This window comes from Ipomoea triloba, chromosome 11, assembly GCF_003576645.1.
Source record: "Ipomoea triloba cultivar NCNSP0323 chromosome 11, ASM357664v1".
Lineage (NCBI taxonomy): Eukaryota > Viridiplantae > Streptophyta > Magnoliopsida > Solanales > Convolvulaceae > Ipomoea > Ipomoea triloba.
Window position 1 is genome coordinate 8,038,625 of NC_044926.1, and position 21,553 is coordinate 8,060,177.

Below are 21,553 nucleotides of genomic sequence, written 5' to 3' on the forward strand. Positions count from 1 at the left end.
TAAATAGTGTATAACACAGCCACATATCTTACTTTTATTAAATAAAAAGAAAAAAATGAATGGATAAAAATTATACGGAGTAATTCATTTTAAAATCTATCTAAAAAAATATGCCATGTTCCTTTCAAAAAAAAAAAAAAAATGACATGTTCCTTTCAAAAAAAATATGACATGTGAACACAGGAATTAAAAAAATAGTATAAAATGTAATCTCCCAAAAGATGGCCAAAATTCTACCCATCCATCTATCGGTCCATCACCGGCGAAATGTCTCCCCTTTCTATTTATGGAGCAAATGGTCATATCTCTTTCATACCCATCTTTCTTATTCCTATATACCCACTCCCTCTATACACAATTACACACTCCTTTTATCCCAAAATTCATTATTCTCCATACTCGTTAAAGCTTTCTCTTTTTACTTTTTCAGGTAATATATACTATTTATTTGTACTTTTTTTTTTTTAATTTCTTCCAAACCCGTTGCCTCTCCTAGTCTCAGACATATTTTTAAGGCTATATGTGGATAAATCTTTCGACATTATTTTGGATAATAGCTTCCCTTCTAGAATATATGTAATGGGTTTGTAGTGAAATATGTTGTTCTTGGATTTTTGTGCAAAAAAATGTTGTTCTTGGATTTCTTTTCCTATTAATAATCTTAATTATGTTAAAAAACTTAACTTTTTTCTTTTTAGCAATTTTTTTATTTGGTTTGCTGAAGTACCAGATCTCTAATTCTTGTTTGATACAGGACTTTGCTATTCATTTTAGTTAATTAGAAATAATGGTTGTTCTTGGAATATAAAGTAAAAAAGTAAAATTAGCTTTCATCATGTTGTGAGAGAATCTGTTTTACTTGGATGCTGGGGCTTTCTATCAAACAGTAGTTGTTTCAGTGGAAAAAAAAAATGATGAAGCTTCTAAGAGGATGTTAATGAATTTTCTTGGTGTCAAATTTGATCTGTTTGGATATATGAATTGGTTGGTATAAATTAGTTCTTGTCTTCTTGATTCCAATTTTTGTGTTTTCATTTTCCTTCCTGATCCCCTCTTTCATTTTTTTTTTCTTTCTGGGGATTGGGTTTGAGTTTTTGCTGGTGGGTAGGTGAAGTTGATGTTTATTCAAAGATCCAGTTTTTCCACCTAACTTGACTTTTGGAGTTTTCAATTAAGATAAGATAATGGATCTGTTTGATATTTGGTTAAGGCTGTCTGGTCCATCATGAAAAATAGGGTGCCATTATTATATTTATTTTCATCCATTAATTTAAAACATGTGTTTCATGTTCTGAAGGATAGGCAAGGCTATTGGGCATTGGCTGAGTTTTTACTTATCTCCCTAGTGGTGTTAAATATTTCAAACATGAGTTGAAGTTTTTTGTTTTAGTTTTTGCTAGGCAGTTCTTTGAAATTTTCAATGGAATTTTATTATTTGGTTTTACCTTTTGGAATCTACTTTCATTTACAATCTTATGCGATATAGTGCAGCTCTGCAGGTGATTATTTTGTGAAATTAGAGATGGAAGTAACAGGAGGATAAAAGCGTTTTGTTTTCTATGGCCTTGGCAGGTTCTTCTTTTACTTCCCTTCCTTTTCTTGTTTCCTTCCATTTTCTCTACCTACTGAGATTTGACTCGTAAAAAGTTATTCTGTAGAGATTGTTTTTCCTGAGATGACTTATAAAACTCTTTTTCTTTTACAAAGTTATTTGTGGAATGCTTGGGGGTGAAAGGAACTCGAGGAGCTTAGAGAGTAGAAGCAGCATAGGTACGAGAATCCAGCAGAGCATTAGTAGGATCGGAAGTAGCATGGACTTTGAATCTCGTTGGACAAAGCATAGAAAGTTGTCGGTGTTTTCATCTCAAGTTATCCATTCTGCAATGTCTTTTATGCCTTGGTCTTCTAGAATTTCCATAAGTGAAGGCTATCACGAGTTTCTCTAGTCAAATGCACTTTGTTAAGTTACACGTTGAATTTGGATCTATCAGAATTGTGATTTAAAAAATGCCCGGTGTTGATTGTGGGAAAAAGAGAGTTCCAGAACCGAAGTTGTGTTTCTCTGATCAAATGAAGCTAGACAATACGGGCTATTCAGAAAACAATTCTCGCTTTACTTCTTTCTTTTCTAAAGATTCCTATTCTCCTATTTTGCCTGGATTGCCTGATGATGTGGCAAAATACTGCCTTGCTCTTGTTCCCCGATCTTATTTTCCTGCTATGGGTGGTGTCAACACGCGATGGAGATCGTTTATCCAAAGCAAAGAGTTCATCATGGTTCGAAAACTAGCCGGTTTGCTTCAGGAGTGGCTTTTTGTCTTAACTGCAGATGCTGATGGAGAGCAAAGCCATTGGGAGGTCTTGGATTGCTTGGGGCATAAACACCATCAGCTCCCGCAAATGCCTGTTCCAATCAAAGCCGGGTATGGCGTGGTAGTTCTCAATGGGAAGCTCCTTGTCATGGGCGGATATTCCATGACCGGTGGTTCTGGTTCTGCTTCACCAGAAGTTTTTCAGTATGATTCTTGCTTGAACAGGTTAGTTCGGCTTATAAAAGTAGTAGTAGATGTGGCAAATTTTACTGTGGACCATTGGACAACTGGTCTGGATAAGGTCACTCAACTGGGCTATAATGCACATAGGTCAAACCACACTAAAAAAAATAACTCGCCTAATCCATGGCCTTATAAATCCATGTCTTCTTTTATCTTTTCAATGTGGGACTATTAACATTTATTAATGTTTTTATTGGGCAGCTGGAGCACATTATCCAGCATGAATGTGGCACGCTACGACTTTGCCTGTGCAGAGGTGAATGGAATGGTGTATGCAGTTGGAGGTTATGGCGTGGAAGGAGAATCGCTTTCGTGTGCTGAGGTGTACGATCCAGATACTGGGAAATGGACCGTGATTGAGTCTCTTCGTCGCCCAAGGTGGGGCTGTTTCGCGTGTGGATTCGATGGAAAGCTGTATGTGATGGGCGGTCGATCAAGTTTCACTATAGGAAACTCGAGGTTTGTTGATGTGTACAGCCCCGAGAGGCACGCTTGGTGCGAGATGAAGAACGGTTGTGTGATGGTCACTGCCCACGCGGTGCTGGGAAAGAAGCTGTTTTGCATAGAGTGGAAGAACCAGCGTAAGCTAGCCATATTCAACCCCGAGGACAATTCGTGGAAGATGGTCGCGGTTCCTGTGACCGGGAGTTCGAGCATTGGGTTCAGATTCGGCATACTAGACGAGAAGCTTTTGCTGTTCCCCGTGCAGGAGGATCCCGGCTACACTACGCTGTTATATGATCCAAATGCAGCTCCGGGCTCAGAGTGGCAGACCAGCGAAATAAAGCCATCCGGTTCGTGCCTGTGTAGTGTCACTATTAAGGCTTAGAACTTCACATTACTTATTTTCATGTCCTGATTTGTTACCTTAGTGCGTTGAACACTAATATTTGCATTGCTATAAACCTAGTTCTGATGATGTCTGTGTGTTGTGTAATCTGGTTTTATGGTTGGAACTTGGCACCACATTGTAGTTTTGCTTCCTTGAATTGATCTGGTCTCAAGGGCTTTTGCTGCTGATTTTTTTCCCCATTTATCCATCCTTTTCTTTTCAAGTTGTTCGGGTGACGAGGAAAATTCGTAGTCAGTATGAGAGTGTGTAGTGTGTTCTAGATAAATTTTGGTATGTGATTTTAATTGACAAAAAATCACAAAGAGGTTGTCTATAGTTGACTGGCTCAAATCGAGAAAGTCAATAAATAACTGAATCTTGTAGCTACCAAATCATCACGGGTATAATTCTCTATTGACTTTGTTACAATGCAGTATTTGTTCATAACTATTTTCTAAAATACAAAGAGTTAATACGACTTTCAGTGAGACTCAAACTCATCCCCAAGAATGAACCTAGTGACACTAGAACACAAGTTCTTCGCCCAAATTATCCTATAATTAAGATAGAAAATTTCTAATTTTTGCCCTAATTTAATCAAATGTGGATAGAAATTTGATAGCAATATCTAAATGTATGGCTCCAGCAAGCTCCGTTTGCTGCTAGGCAATGGCAATGCTACGCTCCGAAGATTAAAAACCGGCGCCGCCTTCTCCGCCGCCGCCTCCATGGAAGTCGAAGTTAAGCTTCGTTTACCCGACTCTGCTTCTCACCAGCGCCTCTCCACCGTTCTCTCTCCCTACCATCTCAAAACCCATGCTCAGGAAAACGTCTTCTTCGACGGAGCCAGCGCCGAGCTCTCCTCCAACCTCGCCGTGCTTCGCCTCCGCTTCTACGACCTCGATTCCAGATGCGTCATCTCCCTCAAGGGAAAACCACTCATCTCCAACGGAATTAGCCGCATAGAGGAGGACGAAGAGCAACTCGACCCCAACATCGGTCGCGCCTGCGCGGCGGAGCCATGGCGGCTACTGCTAATTGACGATTGTAAGATCGTACAGAGAGTGAAATCGGAGTACGCAATTGGGGAAAAGGGTTTGGTCTGCTTGGGCGGATTTAGGAATTTGAGAGGAGTGTATGAGTGGAACGGATTGAAATTGGAGGTCGACGAAACGCATTACGAGTTCGGAATGGGTTATGAGATTGAATGCGAGAGCTCGGAGCCCGAAATTGCCAAGAATCTGATTGAGGAGCTGTTAAACAGTCATGAAATTCAGTATTCTTATTCTGAAGTTTCAAAATTTGCAATTTTCCGGTCGGGGAAACTGCCTCATCAATAGGCAGCTAGGGCTAACTTTAAGCTTGTATTTTCTCATTTATAAACAATCAAACCTACAAAAAGGTTATTCTTGGCTGATATTGAATCTGGAAATCATTTTCACCGCTGAAACCCTATCACCTTTCACCATTTCTGCAACCTTTAGTTGGATTATAAGTGCTTTTCTCCCTTTCACATTACTTTGTGGATTGTACATATATGTGTGTGTGTGTAAATAGCAGGCTTAGATATGGATAGTAATTGGTAATTGTTCTGCTGTTTCTGAAGATGGATTTGTTGATTAACTAGTGAAAGATAGTGACTTTGAATTCAACAACTTAACCTCTTAGTCAGTAGCTTCAGATAAGGGAAATGGGTATGTGAAACCAGTAACTTTGAATAATCTTGAATTAGACAATGTCGATTTTGATGGTTTGATCCTTTTTTTTTTTTTTTTGTAAAAATATTCTTTCTGGGATACATGGGTTGCATAAAATCTTAATTCTCATTATGTCTATTACTGTGGCTGGGTTTATGGCATTTCCTTCCACAATGGAAGTAATGTGTTTGGTTCTGATTGTCTTGATAGGTTTACTGTCAGTATTGTAGTTCAGTTTATTCTGTTTAGAACATCTGGTATCTTAACTGATGAGACCTACATTATTGTGAACAATGCTGGAGTTTTGGCTGTATATTTGGGTATAATGGGGATGCTATATTGGGTTCCATTCACAATGTTTACGCTTTGATCCTAGGTTACGGTGTGTGGGATCATGGGAAGTTGGTCGCATTTCTGATCATTCTAGCACAAAAAATATTAACTCATTGAGCTTTACTTCAGCTGCTTCTGTAGCCCTTGCTAGCTCTGGAATTTGTTTTTTGTTGCCTTTTTTGTAGCATTTATCATGCTTGTCAAAGGGGAAGCTCAAGCTCCAAGCATGATCCTGTATTTTTGGATCCAAGGACGCAATCTTGGATCTGCTCACAGTGATTCCTATTATGTCTAAACTTGTGTTCGCTATTTTGATGTTCAGCCTAACTTGAAGGGCACTTGCCTATGCTGCTTTACTGCAGAGTTGATCACAATAAGCGAGCCTAAATGTGGTTCACCGGTTTAATAAGAAGTTGTAACCTCAAGATTCTTTGCGTTATCAATGGGATCTGCTTAGCAGTTAGCAGCTGAAGACTGCAAAAGCTGAATTGCTGAACCCATGATATCCATTTTTGTAAGTTCACAGGCTTTCTATATACTAGAGTACTAGACTTGTTATCTTTCTTATTCTTTGCTTCTTGTTCTGATATTCCCATAGTTTACCCTTCTCCCTTTTACCTGTATCAACATCAGAAAACATGTACCATGACATACAAAGTTTTCTTGGGGATGATTATGTGCAGATATGGGTTGGTCAAAGAAAGTTGTTCTGCCCCCAGGCTAGTATAGCGGTTGATCACCTTACCTCAAGTCATAGTTGGAGGCGGCAGGATGGGGATTCGAACCCCACCTCAAACATCATTAGAGTTCAGCTCCCCAAGTAGGAGTTGGGTTCCCTAGGTTGGAGGTAGGCTGTGAGTTGGGCTCCTTGTGCACACAGTTAGGCAGGAGACTGACTAAAAGGTTGCTCATGCGACTCGGGTTTACATCCTCTAGTGACTTTTGGGGCCGGGAACTAAAGGCTAGGATTAGTCTGGCGTAAGCTGTGTTACCTATGTATTAAAAAAATTGGGTCTGTTTGAATGGATTAGGTTGTTTAAGAAAGTGCAGACTGCAGAGGTTACTCTGTACAAGTCACGGATCATCATCACTAATGACTTAAAAATGCATACTTTGTCCTTGTTGCTTTTTGTGGCTCTGGACTACACAATATAATTATTTGGACACCTTCACACGCCTGCATAGTTAAGGCTAATTTGATTGATCTTGTGATACAATCTTTTCTTGAAGATTTAATTTTATTTTTAGCTATTAATTTGACTATATTAACTGATTAAGTACTCTACTATTATCAACTAGTATCTAGTGTGATAACACATATGTTACAATTTCAAATGGGTGGTCACAGGATCAAACTCCGGTGGTGAGACATTGATTCTTTGGATTGAGAAAGATAAAATATATAACACATTTTACCTTATAAAGAACTATGTGTGTTTTAAAAAAGTACTCTAGTATTGTGACAATATCAATCTTAGTCTTTTAGTTGAATTTATGTTTGCAAATCATATAAATGTATAATTAGAGTAAATAGGTTAAATTGAACAAAATTATATAAGTAGGATTATAACTAACAACGAGTTAACCTGGGGTGTAGTTGAGTGGCAAGGGACTTATTCATCCTTAATTAAAGGTCAAGAGTTTGATCATTAGTTTTGAAACTTCAGGTCAAGTGGCTCACCTAATAAACGAGGGAGGCCACAATTAAAATCCTGAGCGACACATAAAAGAAAAAGATCTAACAATGGGATCAATTCAGGCTAACCCGAGACCTACTTGAGCCCTAGTCCTTCCTTAGAGACCGCCCAACTTAAGCTTTGGCCATGCACTTCCAATCTAGGAGCATCTATGCACTTTGCATACTCAAATAAATAAAACTAATACAAACATTTTTTAAAGAATAAATGTCCCCACTATTGGACTTTGATCCTGTGAATCTGTGATCACCCATTTAGAATGATAATAGAAATGTCATCATCACAATACATAATAGTTGGTACATATGTTTATCTCTCTATTTTATTTTTTATTTTTAAAATTTCAAGTATTCCTATGATTCATTTCTGGCATAGTTTCGAGTCATTTTAACCTTAATTTTTGTCCATAATATATACCGTATAATCATATACAACAACAACAACAAAAACGAGTTCAACTTTCTTCGGTCCATTCAAAGTTGCAATAAAGAAGAGAGTATGGAGCGCTGTTGATATTGAGGAAGATGAGATCCTCTTTAATTGATTAGGAGACACAAAACAGACAATAATCCTTACCATTGCTTTATCACATGGGACACAGTCCCTTTAATTTTGTCTTGTTACAAACTTTAGGATACAAAGCCATTACAAAATCATTTTGTGGTCTATCTATATACATTGTGGTGTGATTGTGTCTTTAAATAAAAAAAAATGGTAAGTTTAATTTTTATCATCATCCAATTGAATAAATTTACATTGTTTGAGATTATCTTGCATCAATTTAAGATCTGCACCATTACCCAATTTGTACTAATCCAGTGTGTCATGTAGGATTTCAATGGTTGCAAAGACTTTTGATTAAGTTGGAAGAGATCCGTATCATCTTATCCACACTTCATGGGTGGTACTATTACCCAATTCAAAATAATAATAAAAATTAGAATTAAGTAAATTTTTTTCTTATTTATAAAATATAAATTGTCATTTTCAATAATTATCCCAAGTTTAATACGGAGTATATATGTTTGAACCCCAAACTTAATGTCCCTTCACTACTCCTGCCCTGGCCTGGAGATTAGTGGAGGAGGTAATAGTAGGATGTGTCTTAACAAATATACAACCCTAAATGCTTGCACAATAGTATGTGTTCACAATAAGGCCAAATCCAACCTAGCAGCTACTAGCCAAGTTTAAAAATTTATTTTAGATTGATTGACTAGAAATTACCATACCCATCCATCCAAAGTCAAATATAACCATGTCACCCATTTCAAAGACAATTAATTAATCATAGACAAATGTAAATCATTTCAAGCTAATTTATCATGCATCAAAGAATTTTATAACAATTTATAGAAACTAATTAAATACAATAATTAATTTTTAAAAATTAAAGAAGGTTGAAATTAAACTTTTAGACATGCATCAGATCACCTTTATTTTTTATTAATTTGGTCTTGTAATTTAGTAGATGCCAGTAGCTAAAAATCTTGTGGTCCAGAGATACCAAGTTGCTCCTTTATTTGAGAGGTTGTGAATTCAAGTCTTAGTGAATGCGATATTGATTCTTTGTACTTCAATAAGTTGAGAAATTAATTATGAACAAAAAGTAGAGGCAGTGATAATGGGACCATTGAGTGATAGGTGATTGATTGCAATATGGCATGCATGTACATATCAACATTCCTTTGTTCTCACTCAATGCAACACTTCCAACTCCTTCATGGACTCCAACTTTATTTATTTATTTTTATTTTATAATATCCTGACACATGCATGCACAACAGTGTCGGCATTGGTCCGTTAATGACCAACTTTGGGATTCCATTGACTAAGATGCATATTACTTTTTACCCAAAACAATTTTGTATAAACAATATCATACCCTTATTTTGTATTAGTTAGACATATATAGGTTTGTAGTTGGTGGCAATAATATCACCTCATTAATTGTCTTCATCTTTCCGGTGGCCGGGTTAATTAAAATTAATATCAACTAGTCTAGCTAGGGGAAAAAATTTAGAAAAGTAAGCCGTACTAATCAAAATTTTATATATAACTAAGTATGATTAAACCATTTAAAGAAGAGTTACACACGTACAATATAATAATGAAACTCCACTATGCACTTTTCCTCAATCTTCAAGTGTCATCAAGTAAAGCATATAAGAGTCAAAAGAAATAAAGCAAGAGGAGTAACCATCCACTCTCTTTTCCCATAACATTATTATCTCCACTGCACTTTCAACTTTATATTTACCTCAAAATTCTCTATTCTCCTTCTTCTTCGTCTTCAATTCCGAGCACTGCACGCCGACACTACTACAATACACGCAGGAATTGAAGCCGGCCGGCATATATATATATGGATTGGTTTTCTTGGCTGTCCAAGACAACCTTGGACCCTACTCTTGTCTACGAATACGGCCTCACATTTGTTCAAAACCAGCTTGAAGAAGACGACATCGCGTATTTCAACCACGAGTTTCTGCAAAGCATGGGCATCTCCGTAGCCAAACACAGGCTAGAAATCCTCAAGCTCGCCAAGAAACAGACAACAACAAAAGCACCTCCTGCGACGAGGTTTCTTCTAGCGATCAAACGTACGAAGAGGCGCGTGAGCAAGTACATCCGGAGGAATTGGAATTGGATTGGGTGCGAGGAAGCGGGTGGGCTTGCGCTGGTGCCATTCAGGACGACTCAGAGCCGCTCGATAAAATGGAGGAGTAGTAGTGGGATGCTGAGAAGGAACAGTGTGAAGACGGAAGCCAAACAGAAACAGGGGACGCTGTTGCTTACAAATGGCGGGGGTACGATGTTGTGGTCGTGTAGTTCCAGATTCGATGGCTTGTCGACCTCCATGGTTGTTGAGGATGATGATGATGAGAAGATGGAGGGAGATGGCGATAAGTACTGGTCGTCCACATCTCATGTGGTTGAGGATCAGATCAGGTGGGATGCAATGTTTCAGGACTTGAAACCAACTTGATTGAATTAAGGTATAGACATGGATTATTGGATTCTCGTACCATTTTCTTGTGGTTTAATTTTCATCCTTTGATCCAGAGGGTAGTTTGGTTTGAAGAAACTTTTTGGGAATTCTTCCTCCAAACTATACTCCTCTTTTAATTCACACATTATTTAGTGTGTAATTGTGATTTTTTTTTTTTTAATGAGACTCTACTATTTTAGTCCTTAATTGTAGTCCCATAACTGATTTGTCATTTGGTTCTTAAGATTTTAATAGAACTCATCAAATTTTAAAGATTAAATTCACTACTTCACTGAAAATTTAAGGTATAAATTTATATTATATCACAAATAACTAAGAAACTAAACTATATTACTGTCACAATTGAGGGAGTTAATTAAATTATCAATTTTTTGGGATATTGATTTAATCATTAATATTTCAATTCAAGTTAAGTGGTTAAAGGGACAACTCTAGATAAGTTGTTTAGAATATTGATTTAGTAATCACAATATTACAAGTTTGATTTTTAATGACAGCGGTCTATTGATCTTCTTGGTTTGAATCGATTAATTACCAACAACCTAAATTTGTTTACCTCCTTTTCATTTGAGTTGGTCAATTAGAGTCATAATAGTGAGTTTGAATGACCATTGTTCATGGTGGGACATGAAGAAACTCAGCATAGAAAGAGACATTAATGTTGTATGTGACAATTGAGTTTGAATGACCATTAATGTTATTGTTGACATTAAGGTTTTAAGTTGGACTTCTCATTATTGGAATTGACTATTGACTTTTTTTATTTAAACTAATCTATTATACATCATCTAAACTAATTTATCTCATTGTTGTATTTATTACCGACTCAAAGAAGAACTTTTACCCAAAATATCCTTTTGAATAGCGGATGACTTTCCATTAAATCAAAAGGAAAGAAGGGTTTTCTCACTAGCACTCAAGAAGTCGAGAAGCCTTTAAATCTTTAATCATTGCTAGTATTTCAATAGTTTTGGTGTTACTTACCTTTAATCATTGCTAGTATTTTAATAGGGGTGGTTGATGTTATATTCTAAAAAAAATTTAATTATACAATTTTATTCATTTTTCAAAAAATGAACCAAACGCACTAAGACAGTTTTCTAGAATGAAACCAAAACACTGAAAATAAAAATATTTTCTAAAAAATGACTCATTTTATAAAAAAAAAAATTTTTTTTTCTTTCTGAAGACAAAAAATAAAAAATAAAAATTCTAGAAGTAATTTTTTTAGTTTTCATACACACCCTTAAATGAAAAGTATGTGCCGATGTGTAAGGAAGTTCTTGTTGCAGTGTAAAAAAGATAAAATTTGAGAAAAATGATGAGTTTGAATGACCATCATTCTTGTTGGTGCAGTGGGACATGAAGAAACACTACATATAAAGAGACATTAATGTCTTTCAAAAAAAAAAAAAAAAAAAGAGACATTAATGTCTGTGACAATAATGATATTGTCTCTCCAATGTTCTGTGCCTAGCTTTATTTTGCTTCAAAGGAGTACACACATTTTCTCAAGTTAAAGGAAAGAAGGGTTCCCAGTAGTCAGTATTTCACTTAGGTTTGGTGTTTTTTACTTTCTTCCAACTCCATGATACAAGTTCAGTCCCAAAAATAATACGGAGTATATAATTAAGACAAAATGTGTAGTATCTATTGTCTAGACTTTTTTTTTTTTTTTGAGTTCTACTGACTCTATTACAACTTTCTCAACCTACTGAAGCACAAAGACTCAACAGATGCTTCTACTAAGGCTCGAACCCACTCCCTTCCACATGGGAATGTACACCGGATGTCGCTTGACCACAAGGCCTTTAGCCACTATCTAGACATTTAATTTAACATGGATCTAAATAAGTAATAATAAAAACAAATTTCGCAATTTACCTTATCCCAAACATAAAAAGTTTGGAATATAATATAAGTTGGAATCACTAAGGTTTCAAATACAATACAAAATATCCTCCTTATGGAGATACTGTTTAGACTTTTCTTGGAATTACACAAAACATATGCCACTACAAAATAGGCTTAACTTAATCGTAGAATCACCCAAAAAAAAAACCATTACTGCTCAGTTTATCAATGGCCAGAAGTCTGTTGTATACGGAAAGAACCTCCTGCATATAGCATCTGATAAACTGGTCTGATTCTGATGGTGAGAATTATACTCAACAGAGTTCCCAAACCACAAACTCCAGCTAAAACCAAGAAAGTGAGCCTAAAGCAGTTTGGACCCATACACTGAACCACCTGTTGCCTGGCCGCCTCTGCGTCGTACACATAACCAGCAAGCGAACCCGAGAACACGAGGGCGCCTATGGGGTTCCCGAGCTGCATGAAGTTGAATATTACACCGAAGTTTCTCAACCCGAACAGCTCAGAAGCAGTCGGGATCATTATGCCAAACTGAACGCCGAAGCAGATCCCTAGCAGCGCTGTTGCAGGGTACAGAGTCCCGTTCAGGGCTGACGCGTATAGGAGGAATGTTATGATCATGATGATTTGGGTTACTATCATCCAAAATGTTCGAGGAATTGTTCGTGACCTGCAAGCATCATTTCGCTTTATTGTTCAAGCATCATTTCAACATTGCAGATAAGAATTTGGGTCGAAGATTTATATTTCTACGATGAAGATTTACATTTCTGCGTGGATCTTAATGAGGGGAAGAAGAAGGAATCACCCCAAATGAGATGAAGGATGATAAATTACCATTATGACCCTATTTCTACCCGTCCACTAACAGAATTTTTAACAAAGAACTAAATTGGATAAAACCATTGAGGACTAGTTAGAACAGAAAGTCATTTAGGACTAAATTGAGTAAAATCACTATGGTCGAGGACTATATTGAGTATCAACTCCTATGTTACGCTTTAACACGATATAATGAATCACATTAATCATGATTATTGAGAAATCAAATGGATTAAGACAATTATAAGCAGCCAGGGAAAGAACAATTACCTCACGAAAAGCTCCGAAACTGCGCCAGCGCCAAGACGGCCCAAGAAATTGCAAAAGCTAAACAAGCTCAGCAGTATTGTTGTATCATTCACGCCGAGTGAAACTCCAATTTGTGCTAAGTTGTTAAGGACAGTAACTCCCGAGCCAACCCCGAAGAAGTATGCAAACCAAAGGAGCCAGAAATCGGCCTTTACAACAGCTTCACGAAATTTAAAATCTTCTCCTCGCCTGGGTTTTCGTTTCACTTTTACAGCACCCTCACCCACAGCAAGCAGAAATTCCACGTCTGACATTTCCTCACCCTCACGAAAGCTACCGAGGTTCGATGATGAAATAGATGGTACTAATAAATGAGCGGTTTGGCTGGAATCGCCTTCTGCTTCTGCTTCTGCAGCAAGCAGATTGCTTGATGAACCATCAAGTTGGCCCAATTGCTTACGCTTCCTCGGGAATAACGTCATTTTTAAGGGAATCGCAAGAGGAGACATCAAGAAAATAACCATAATGCCCACAAATACATAGCAGACAGAGCTACTAATAGAAATCGTGTCCTTCAAAATCGTTGTCGTGAGAAGATATATGGAAAGAATGACACTTGCAGCTTGCGTGAAAAGAAAATGGCCATATTCTGAAGAATCCTCTCCAGAAGCGGGTGTACAACGCCGAATAAAATACATCATCCCCAAACATAAAACGGGAATTCCCAATGTAAGGAACAGCAGTAACTTGGAAGCTGAATCATCAAGAACCATAGTGAATACCTCGGTGAGAGCTTGAGCACTTATACCTATATAGCCTTTGAGAATCCCGGCAACTGTGCCCCGACTAAGAGGAAAGTTCCTCATGTTGGTAACAAGCACGGCGGTGCCAAGCCACGCACTACTATTTGTAGCAATACACAGTGCAACCCATAACTGTCAATGCACAAGAGAAGCTGGATCAAAATAATTGATTTTGAAGATTTAATGAAGCCAATTTGAGGCTGTAAACAGCATCTAAATCCTCAATTCTCGAGCAAACATAGAAGAAACTAAAATTTACACGGAAATCATTGATGAATCCAAAAGAAATAGTGCAAGCAGTCTGTTCCCTCTTTATGAAGTATAAATGAACTTGACTCAATCCAGCTAAATCCTAACCCCAATCTTGATACTAAGATACAAATTCAGATATTCTTCCCTTTCTTGTTTCCTTATCTCTGGTTTTGTCCTTTTAAATTCACTAAAATTGCAAAAAGTTTCATATCCATGTACAAAATATAAAGAGCAATCCATAGCAGATTATCACGACCTCAAAAACTCAAGCAAAACTAAATGCTCCTCCAATTATACCCGTGGTACAAATTTCAACCCCTAAATTATAGACAAAGTGACGAGTTTAGTCCCTGAACGAAAGACCAAATCCATCACTTTATTAAGTGACAAAAATAGTCCAAAGGGACTAAAATCGCCACTTCGCGCATAACTTAGGGGTTAAAATGGTCATGCATATAACTAAGGACCAAGTCTATAACTCAACAATAATTGAATGACCAAAAATGCAATTTTCGCAATAACCTATCAGTTTTTTGTTCTTTGCAAGATTTGTGTATTTGCAATATACTCACCATATGTCAACCTAAAAATCACAATACACAGAGGAACTAATTAATCTTTCTTTATCTACAAGGTAGCTCTAGCCTCTAGGCATTACTGGCTAAGTAGAAGTCATATCAATACATGTTTGGCACCACAAATTAAAAAGCAACCACCATGAGCTTGTGAATGCCTTCTAGAACTCATTTTCTTCTCTGCAACTACTTAGACACAATGGACCACAACTCAAGCAAGATTCAGTATCAGCAGATTCATTACAACCAAGCCGTATATCTTAGAGAGAACAGGCTATATAAATAAAGTAAATAAAAGCCCTAAATCAAAATTCAGTAAGTGAAGACTATTGAATTGAAGCAAATCCGAGGTATAAAGCAGTGAAGTCAGTGTCAAGGCAATATGAAATCAGAAAAGGGAAAGTAGAAAGTGCAGAAAAGTTTGAATCTTTGAGATGAGAAAGGGAAATAAAAGAGCTCACAAGCCAATAAGGCAAGGACTGAACAGTCCGGCTAACAACAAGCCAAAGAACACCATAGCCCAGAAAAGCACAAGCAGCGCCAACAAGAAGCACAGCCCAGGGAGGGAACTTATTGCAGGCAATCCCTGGAAGAATCCCCACATTTTCCCCAATATCATTGGCCACTCCAAGAATGGTGAGCTGCTGCTGACTGAAACCCAGCACTGATTTCAGAGAAGGGGAGTAGAGAGGGAAAGTGTAAGCGTTCCCTGCGGCTATTTGAACCCAAACCGCCGCTCCAAGACCCACCCACGGTGGTCTACTCCCTTCTTTGAGAACCACCATTCTTTTCCCACACTGTTCTTGATAAACCTATGCTTCAATTCAGCTCTGGGTTCTTGAGGTTTGATTAAATTAAGTTGACAAGGGGGACAAGGGCATATTTAAGATTTTAACTACCCACTTTATTGGGATGAATAATGAATTCTCCTTTTTTTTTTTTTTTACTCTCTCTGGTGGTAGACTGGTAGGTGTTCCAACTGCCAAGGGATGAGGATGAAGAATAGAAAGTCATCATTTTATTACAAGACACTAGACTAGACAGGTACTGAGAGTCTGGTACTGTTGTATACTGAATTATACAGACAGAGACAGGGACCAGAATGCTTTGATTTGCATAGTTATCATGTGATAAAAGGTGGTGATTGTCTTATGGACCGGCTCAAGATCATATCAATGTTTGTGGTAGGTTCAGACCAACAAGTGTTGATCAGATTTTTAGACTAAGTCTGAGTTTTTTGCTTAGCTTTATATTCACATGACATGATTACTTTTTGAGTGGGGAGACTCTTGTTTCAGTTTGCTGGTCTAGTTGTATATGCTCTTTAGCTTGTTAGCACGGGGGAATATAAGTATTTTGTACATGTTTTGCTCTTAATATATTTTGTGGATTTAATATATATTGTTGATTATATATACCATTAGTTATCTTTTTTTTTTTTTTTGAGAAAACCATTAGTTATCTTTTAAGAATAATAATAATAATAATAATAATAATAATAATAATAATAATTTTAGATTTCAACTATGAAGTACAATAGATCATATATGGACTAGTGCATATTTGAATTTTTTAAGTTTTAAATAGAAGATAAATTTTTTTAAGTTTTTAAGTTTTAAATAAAAGATAAATTTTCAATTCCTCAGCATTCGATATAACCAATCAAACTTATGATTGGCTATTTGGGTGGTTATAGTGTTTACTTAGTCGATTTTGTCGGTTATAAAAGGTTAAAATATTTACTCGAATTTTTTTATTTTTATTTTTAGTTTTTTGATCAGTTATGTAATTGATCGACCATTTATTCATCCCTAGCTAGTTAGCACCACTTTGTGATGGTAGTCGTGACAATCATACTCTGCACAACAATTTTGATTTCTAGGCTAATTTTCACTTTAGCTTGTAGACATTTGAATTAGACTTTGTGATCTTCATAAAAGTTGTAGCTCTTTGAATTAGATTTTGAATGCCGTTGGAATCAATTGATTTGGACATTCATAGACTGAGATATGATCAAAATATCCAGATATCGTCTGACATAGTAGAGTATCATATGTATGACATCATGTTGGCAGTAACGAGTGTGACCGTCAACGTGACGCTTGGTCCTCACTCCAAAATTCATTTTTCTTCATTTTCTTTGTTCCTTAGGGTCTCCAAGTCTTCTAACTTGTTTTTTTTTTTTTCACTCCCTTAATCTTTCAAGACTCTTGGAACATGCCTTTGTGCCAAAATGACTTCACAATACATCAAATTGAACTCTAATTTACTTGACTTTACAGTTAATTCCTCTTGTCACCTACATAACATAATGAAATCAAATGAACACACACTTAGCGTCAAATTAACACAAAACCATATAAATTGATGCCAAAATATGCAACATAAGAATAGTAAGAATTGGATTCTCAAAAAAAAAAAAAAAAAGAATAATAGTAAGAATTGGCACTCATCACCAAGCAAGATTGGAAATGAGTTATGTACTAACTAGACCTATATATGTTGATTTTAGTTTCCTCCATTGAATTGAAGTCCCCACTTCTAAGAAAGATTGGAAATGAGATATGTACTAATTAGAATTAAGTGGGATGAATTTTAGTTCCTCTCAATTATTAAAAATAATTGACATCTTAGTATTAGCTTCTTTTTTTTTTTTTGAGTACTACTGACATCTTAAATTCTTAGTATTAACTAAAAGCTTGAATTAGTAAAAAAAATGAATTATTTTCTCATAAACCCAGCTAATTAGAATAGTACAATTTTTACAATGATAGGAAGATAGAAGAGAGTGTGCAACTCTTCATTGTATTAATCTTTACATGTAAAGATTTTATCAGCTCAAAATTTACACCAATTATGTGTGCTTCATCCTTCATATACCAAAAACTTAATGGAAAAAATAAATCACAGAATAAGTATTAATATTATATACAAAAAAATCACAGAATAATGACAATTCTTCTTTGGTAGCAATACATAATAATTATTACTAAAACCTTAAAATGTTTCCAAAAAAAAAAAGCACTGATGTGTTAATAAAGCAAAATGAAGATGCCGCGAATCATGTTCCCCACCGTGTACGTATATTCCTCACATAATGCGGTCCTCTCAAATCTATTCTCAAATCACGCAATTAATTGTTTAAATTTTTATTAAAAAATATTAGTCAATATTGCACGTTTGTAATTAAATAAAAGCAAAAAGTCAAAGACCTTGTGGTCCAGTGGCATCAAACTCTTCCCTTTATACGGGAGGTGGTGGATTCGAGCCTCAGTGGAGTCAATACTGACTCTTGTGCTTCAATAGGTTGAAAAAGTAGTTATGAACTGATACTGCATTGTAATAGAGTTAGTAGTATTAAAAAAAAAGCAAAAAATTTTGTGAAACCGTCTTATGGGTCTTTATCCATGAGATGAGTCGAGTCAATATGAAATGTAATATTTATACTAACAAATGCAATACTAAATCATGAATAAAATATTACATTATATTTCATCTTGACCCGACCCGTCTTACGAATGAAGATCCGCGAGACGGTCTCACAAGTGTGACCCTAAAATTAATGAAGTTATAATGAGAAAATACTAATAAAAATAGTTGGGGTGTGTTCGATTCACACATGAAAATCAGAGTCGAAATGAGAATCAAATATTTGGTAATGATAATGAGTTTTGGTGAAAGTATTTTGTATGTTTGGTAGTAGGGTGAAATTGGAATAATTACCAATATTAATGTTTGGTTAATTATGACTCTATAATAGAAATAAAAGTTTAAAAAATACAAAAATAAGTTCAAAAATCACAACTTCACAGTGTAGCAGACTGGGGGCGTGGGGCTTGACTGCCTAAGACCTAAGTTAGGGCTTGGGATTTGGGAATGGGGGCGGGCTTGAGACCTAAGTTAGAATTAGAAGGGTACAAATTAAATTATTATTATTATTATTATTATTATTATTATTATTATTATTATATATTGCTCGTGAGCGGCTTGACAAGTCACGAGTTTAGAGTATGTAAGCTCGGCTCGAGCTCATTATATAAAATATTCTCAAAATTTAAAATTTATTTTTATTATCCTAAATATTTTAGCATGAATACTAGGGATGACAATTCAACCCGTTCCTGATGGGAAAAATCGATCATCGCCCCGACGGGGTGGGTTCGGAGAATTTTTTCGAGGAACGGGGGCGAGATTGTTGATCTGGACATGTGGACGGCTGTGAAGCGTTCTCATTTCTTACCTGGGCGACAGTACGCACGAGAGTGCAACCCTATATATATATATATATATATATATATATATATATATATATATAAACTTTTAACTAATTTGTTTTAGTTTTGATTAATTAACTGATTTGTTTTTAGAATGTTAACTAGTTAAATAAATGGATCGGACTAACTGATTAGTATTTAACTGATTTGTTGAATTTTGATTAACTGGACATGGAAGTGTGATAGATTGAATTTTGACTAACTAATTTTTCTCATGCTAAAAAACAAAGTAATTTAACATATTGTCAGAAAATGGAAGTGTGATGAAGATAGTATTGTTAATGGCACTAATACTTGGTTGTATCTTTATTGGTTCGCATTGGCACTAAACAAAAGTTATAATCTTTTTTTTTTTTTTCATTAGCATCATTCAAAAAACGGGCAGGTATTCCTCGTCCCCGAAAACTCCCCGCGGGGACGGGGATAGGGAATAAATTCACATCCCCGCCGGGGAACGGGGCGGAGACGGAAAATAGGGGCCTATTTCGGGGACGGGGACCCCATTTTCCGCCCCCGCCCTGCCCCGTTGTCATCCCTAATTTAAAGTTAATTATTTTGTTCCTAAATTTAAATAAACTATTTTATGACTCATAATTTTTCTATTCAAAATATATCTGAGACGAGTCTGCCAAAACAATTTTATAACTATCAAACTTCCTAAACTCAAATAATTTTTCTTCCTCACTCCAATGACTTTGCTTGAGCCCAAAAATATTCCTAACCCAATTTTTTTTAGCCTAAATCTTACAACCCATTTTAAGATAAACCCTATATATATACACACACACTATCAAATATTTAAAAACAAATCTTACTTTTATTTGAGACCTAAACCCTAGCTATATAAATATGCACTGTAGTTTAGTTATTTGGATTAGAAACATTGGATCGAATTAGAAATGTTGTATAATGTTGTAGAACTGTACTTAGCTTTTAGTCATTTAGATTATATAATAATGTTGTTGTTAGATAGAACCTTTAGCCTATGCGTTTGGACTTGGTTGGTCGTTCAAATGTAACGGTAACACTCCACGTGTATAAAATGTTCTTTTAATCCGTTTCCGTATCTAAATCATCTTTTCAAATAAATAAATGTCTTTTATTTTAAACATTTCAATTTATAAAAATGAGGGTGTTACATTAACACTAAATATCTTAGAGGGAAAAATGAAAACAAAATTGATAATAATAAAAAAAAAAGAATTTGTACGTGTATAAGAAAGTAAACATAATATACAAATTATCACTATAACTAATTACATTAATACATTTTCTATTCATTAGATATATTAGTTTCACTTGGTCAATATTTTTTTTGGATTAACTTTAATTTTAAATGTTTAATACATTGTTTAACTTAGTCAAACAATTAAAGTAGTGAATTGGAATGTTGATAAATAGTTTATGATTAACTTTTTTTTTACCCAAAAGGAAAAAAAAAATTAAAATATATTTAGAACATGTTATGAAGAAAAAGAATTATCAAACTCTTTTGACCAGTCATTATATCGTGAACCATGGGTCATAGTTGATACTGCAGTTGTGTTGAACTGATACTGCAGTTGCGTTGAAAGGATACTGCCGTTTGTTGAAAGGAAACTACAGTTGCGCGAAACAGAGGCCGTGTCATTCATCTAGAACTACAGTTGTGTTGAACGGATACTGCAGTTGTGTTGAATGGATGAACGACCTCTGTTCCGTGCACTGCAGTTTCCTTTCAACACAACTGCAGTATCTTTTCAACAAAACTGCAGTATCCGTTCAACACAACTGCAGTATCAGCTATGATCACGGTCCACCATGTATTGTGGACCATGGTCCACAATATAATTTGCGCTCTTTTGACACCTCACTCCCTTATCAAATTTTGGGACCTCCACCCCTTCTCCCCCAATATTTTTAACTTTTCATTAATTTAACTCACAAATTTTAAATAAATAATATCTATTAAAGAATATTTTTATTTATTAAATATAACTATCAACTTGTCAAACTAAGTAATACGCAATTAGTTAACAATATAATTAACACAGTTCGCTAACAATTAATTGTCAAATAAAGCTACATAATTACTAATTTAAGTATTATATAATTGTTAGATTAGATACAAAAACTATACCAAGGACAATTGTATAGATGGAATACCACCTTAAGAATAGTTATTATTAATGGATAAATGTTAGCTCATTTTATTATTATTTGGTTCAATAATGTCAATATTGTACTCTCAAAAAAAAAATGTGAATAATGCTAATGGCTTCCAAGAGGAATGAAGGCGATTGATTCGGCACATGCAGATAGATCATCCGATCCTTAGCTTGACTCGATCGGACAAAAGAAGAATTTGTTTTTCCAACCCTGCCTTGCCTAGCTTGTTTTTATCCGGCAGATTAGATTACAGTTGCAGCAAGTAGAACTGCATGCGCGACAGGATGACGAGGAATCTCTATCTGCTATCTCTTCCTACCTCGCCTCTTAGAGCATTCTCAACGATCGTTATATCGTGGACTAGGATCCACAGTACACTATGAATCTTGAATCAATACACAGAATTTGACTTCATAAAGTACAGAATT

At 35.7% G+C, this 21,553-nt stretch overlaps 4 protein-coding genes across 7 annotated transcripts; 3 read left to right on the forward strand and 1 right to left on the reverse strand.

Annotated features, from left to right (window-relative positions):
* Nucleotides 1–250: 250 nt before the first annotated feature.
* Nucleotides 251–3,585, forward strand: LOC115997403 (F-box/kelch-repeat protein At1g67480-like). Of its 3 annotated transcripts, none has more exons than XM_031236950.1 (4): nt 251–430; nt 1,487–1,572; nt 1,708–2,537; nt 2,757–3,585. In XM_031236950.1, the coding sequence occupies exons 3-4, from the start codon at nt 2,008–2,010 to the stop codon at nt 3,382–3,384; spliced, it is 1,158 nt and encodes a 385-aa protein (XP_031092810.1). In that variant the 5' UTR covers nt 251–430; nt 1,487–1,572; nt 1,708–2,007; the 3' UTR covers nt 3,385–3,585. The 3 variants fall into 3 exon arrangements, with proteins under 3 accessions (XP_031092810.1, XP_031092808.1, XP_031092809.1); XM_031236948.1 differs by having other exon boundaries at nt 1,492–1,572; XM_031236949.1 differs by having other exon boundaries at nt 1,500–1,572.
* Nucleotides 3,586–3,984: 399 nt separating this feature from the next.
* Nucleotides 3,985–6,589, forward strand: LOC115995587 (triphosphate tunnel metalloenzyme 3-like). 2 transcript variants are annotated; one of them, XM_031234663.1, is made up of 2 exons: nt 3,985–5,931; nt 6,051–6,589. In XM_031234663.1, the coding sequence occupies exon 1, from the start codon at nt 4,020–4,022 to the stop codon at nt 4,725–4,727; it is 708 nt and encodes a 235-aa protein (XP_031090523.1). In that variant the 5' UTR covers nt 3,985–4,019; the 3' UTR covers nt 4,728–5,931; nt 6,051–6,589. The 2 variants fall into 2 exon arrangements, with proteins under 2 accessions (XP_031090523.1, XP_031090522.1); XM_031234662.1 differs by having other exon boundaries at nt 6,101–6,589.
* Nucleotides 6,590–9,290: 2,701 nt separating this feature from the next.
* LOC115997362 lies at nt 9,291–10,359 on the forward strand. The gene has a single exon (XM_031236906.1). The coding sequence runs from the start codon at nt 9,480–9,482 to the stop codon at nt 10,101–10,103; it is 624 nt and encodes a 207-aa protein (XP_031092766.1). The 5' UTR covers nt 9,291–9,479; the 3' UTR covers nt 10,104–10,359.
* A 1,623-nt stretch (nt 10,360–11,982) lies between these two features.
* LOC115996865 (protein NUCLEAR FUSION DEFECTIVE 4) lies at nt 11,983–15,655 on the reverse strand. Its single transcript, XM_031236303.1, has 3 exons — nt 15,165–15,655; nt 13,095–14,008; nt 11,983–12,672 (listed from the first exon to the last, which is right to left on the reverse strand). The coding sequence occupies exons 1-3, from the start codon at nt 15,486–15,488 to the stop codon at nt 12,207–12,209; spliced, it is 1,704 nt and encodes a 567-aa protein (XP_031092163.1). The 5' UTR covers nt 15,489–15,655; the 3' UTR covers nt 11,983–12,206.
* Nucleotides 15,656–21,553: the final 5,898 nt, after the last annotated feature.

Excerpts from the sequence above, each read along its gene's own strand:
- LOC115997362 (XM_031236906.1), top strand. The coding sequence starts at position 9,480 with ATGGATTGGTTTTCTTGGCTGTCCAAGACAACCTTGGACCCTACTCTT.
- LOC115996865 (XM_031236303.1), bottom strand. The coding sequence starts at position 15,488 with ATGGTGGTTCTCAAAGAAGGGAGTAGACCACCGTGGGTGGGTCTTGGA. Across the intron at positions 14,009-15,164 it reads AGTCCTTGCCTTATTGGCTT|TTATGGGTTGCACTGTGTAT; the intron begins GTGAGCTCTTTT and ends GTGCATTGACAG. Across the intron at positions 12,673-13,094 it reads GTTTCGGAGCTTTTCGTGAG|GTCACGAACAATTCCTCGAA; the intron begins GTAATTGTTCTT and ends TGATGCTTGCAG.
- LOC115995587 (XM_031234663.1), top strand. The coding sequence starts at position 4,020 with ATGTATGGCTCCAGCAAGCTCCGTTTGCTGCTAGGCAATGGCAATGCT.
- LOC115997403 (XM_031236950.1), top strand. The coding sequence starts at position 2,008 with ATGCCCGGTGTTGATTGTGGGAAAAAGAGAGTTCCAGAACCGAAGTTG. Across the intron at positions 2,538-2,756 it reads TATGATTCTTGCTTGAACAG|CTGGAGCACATTATCCAGCA; the intron begins GTTAGTTCGGCT and ends TTTATTGGGCAG.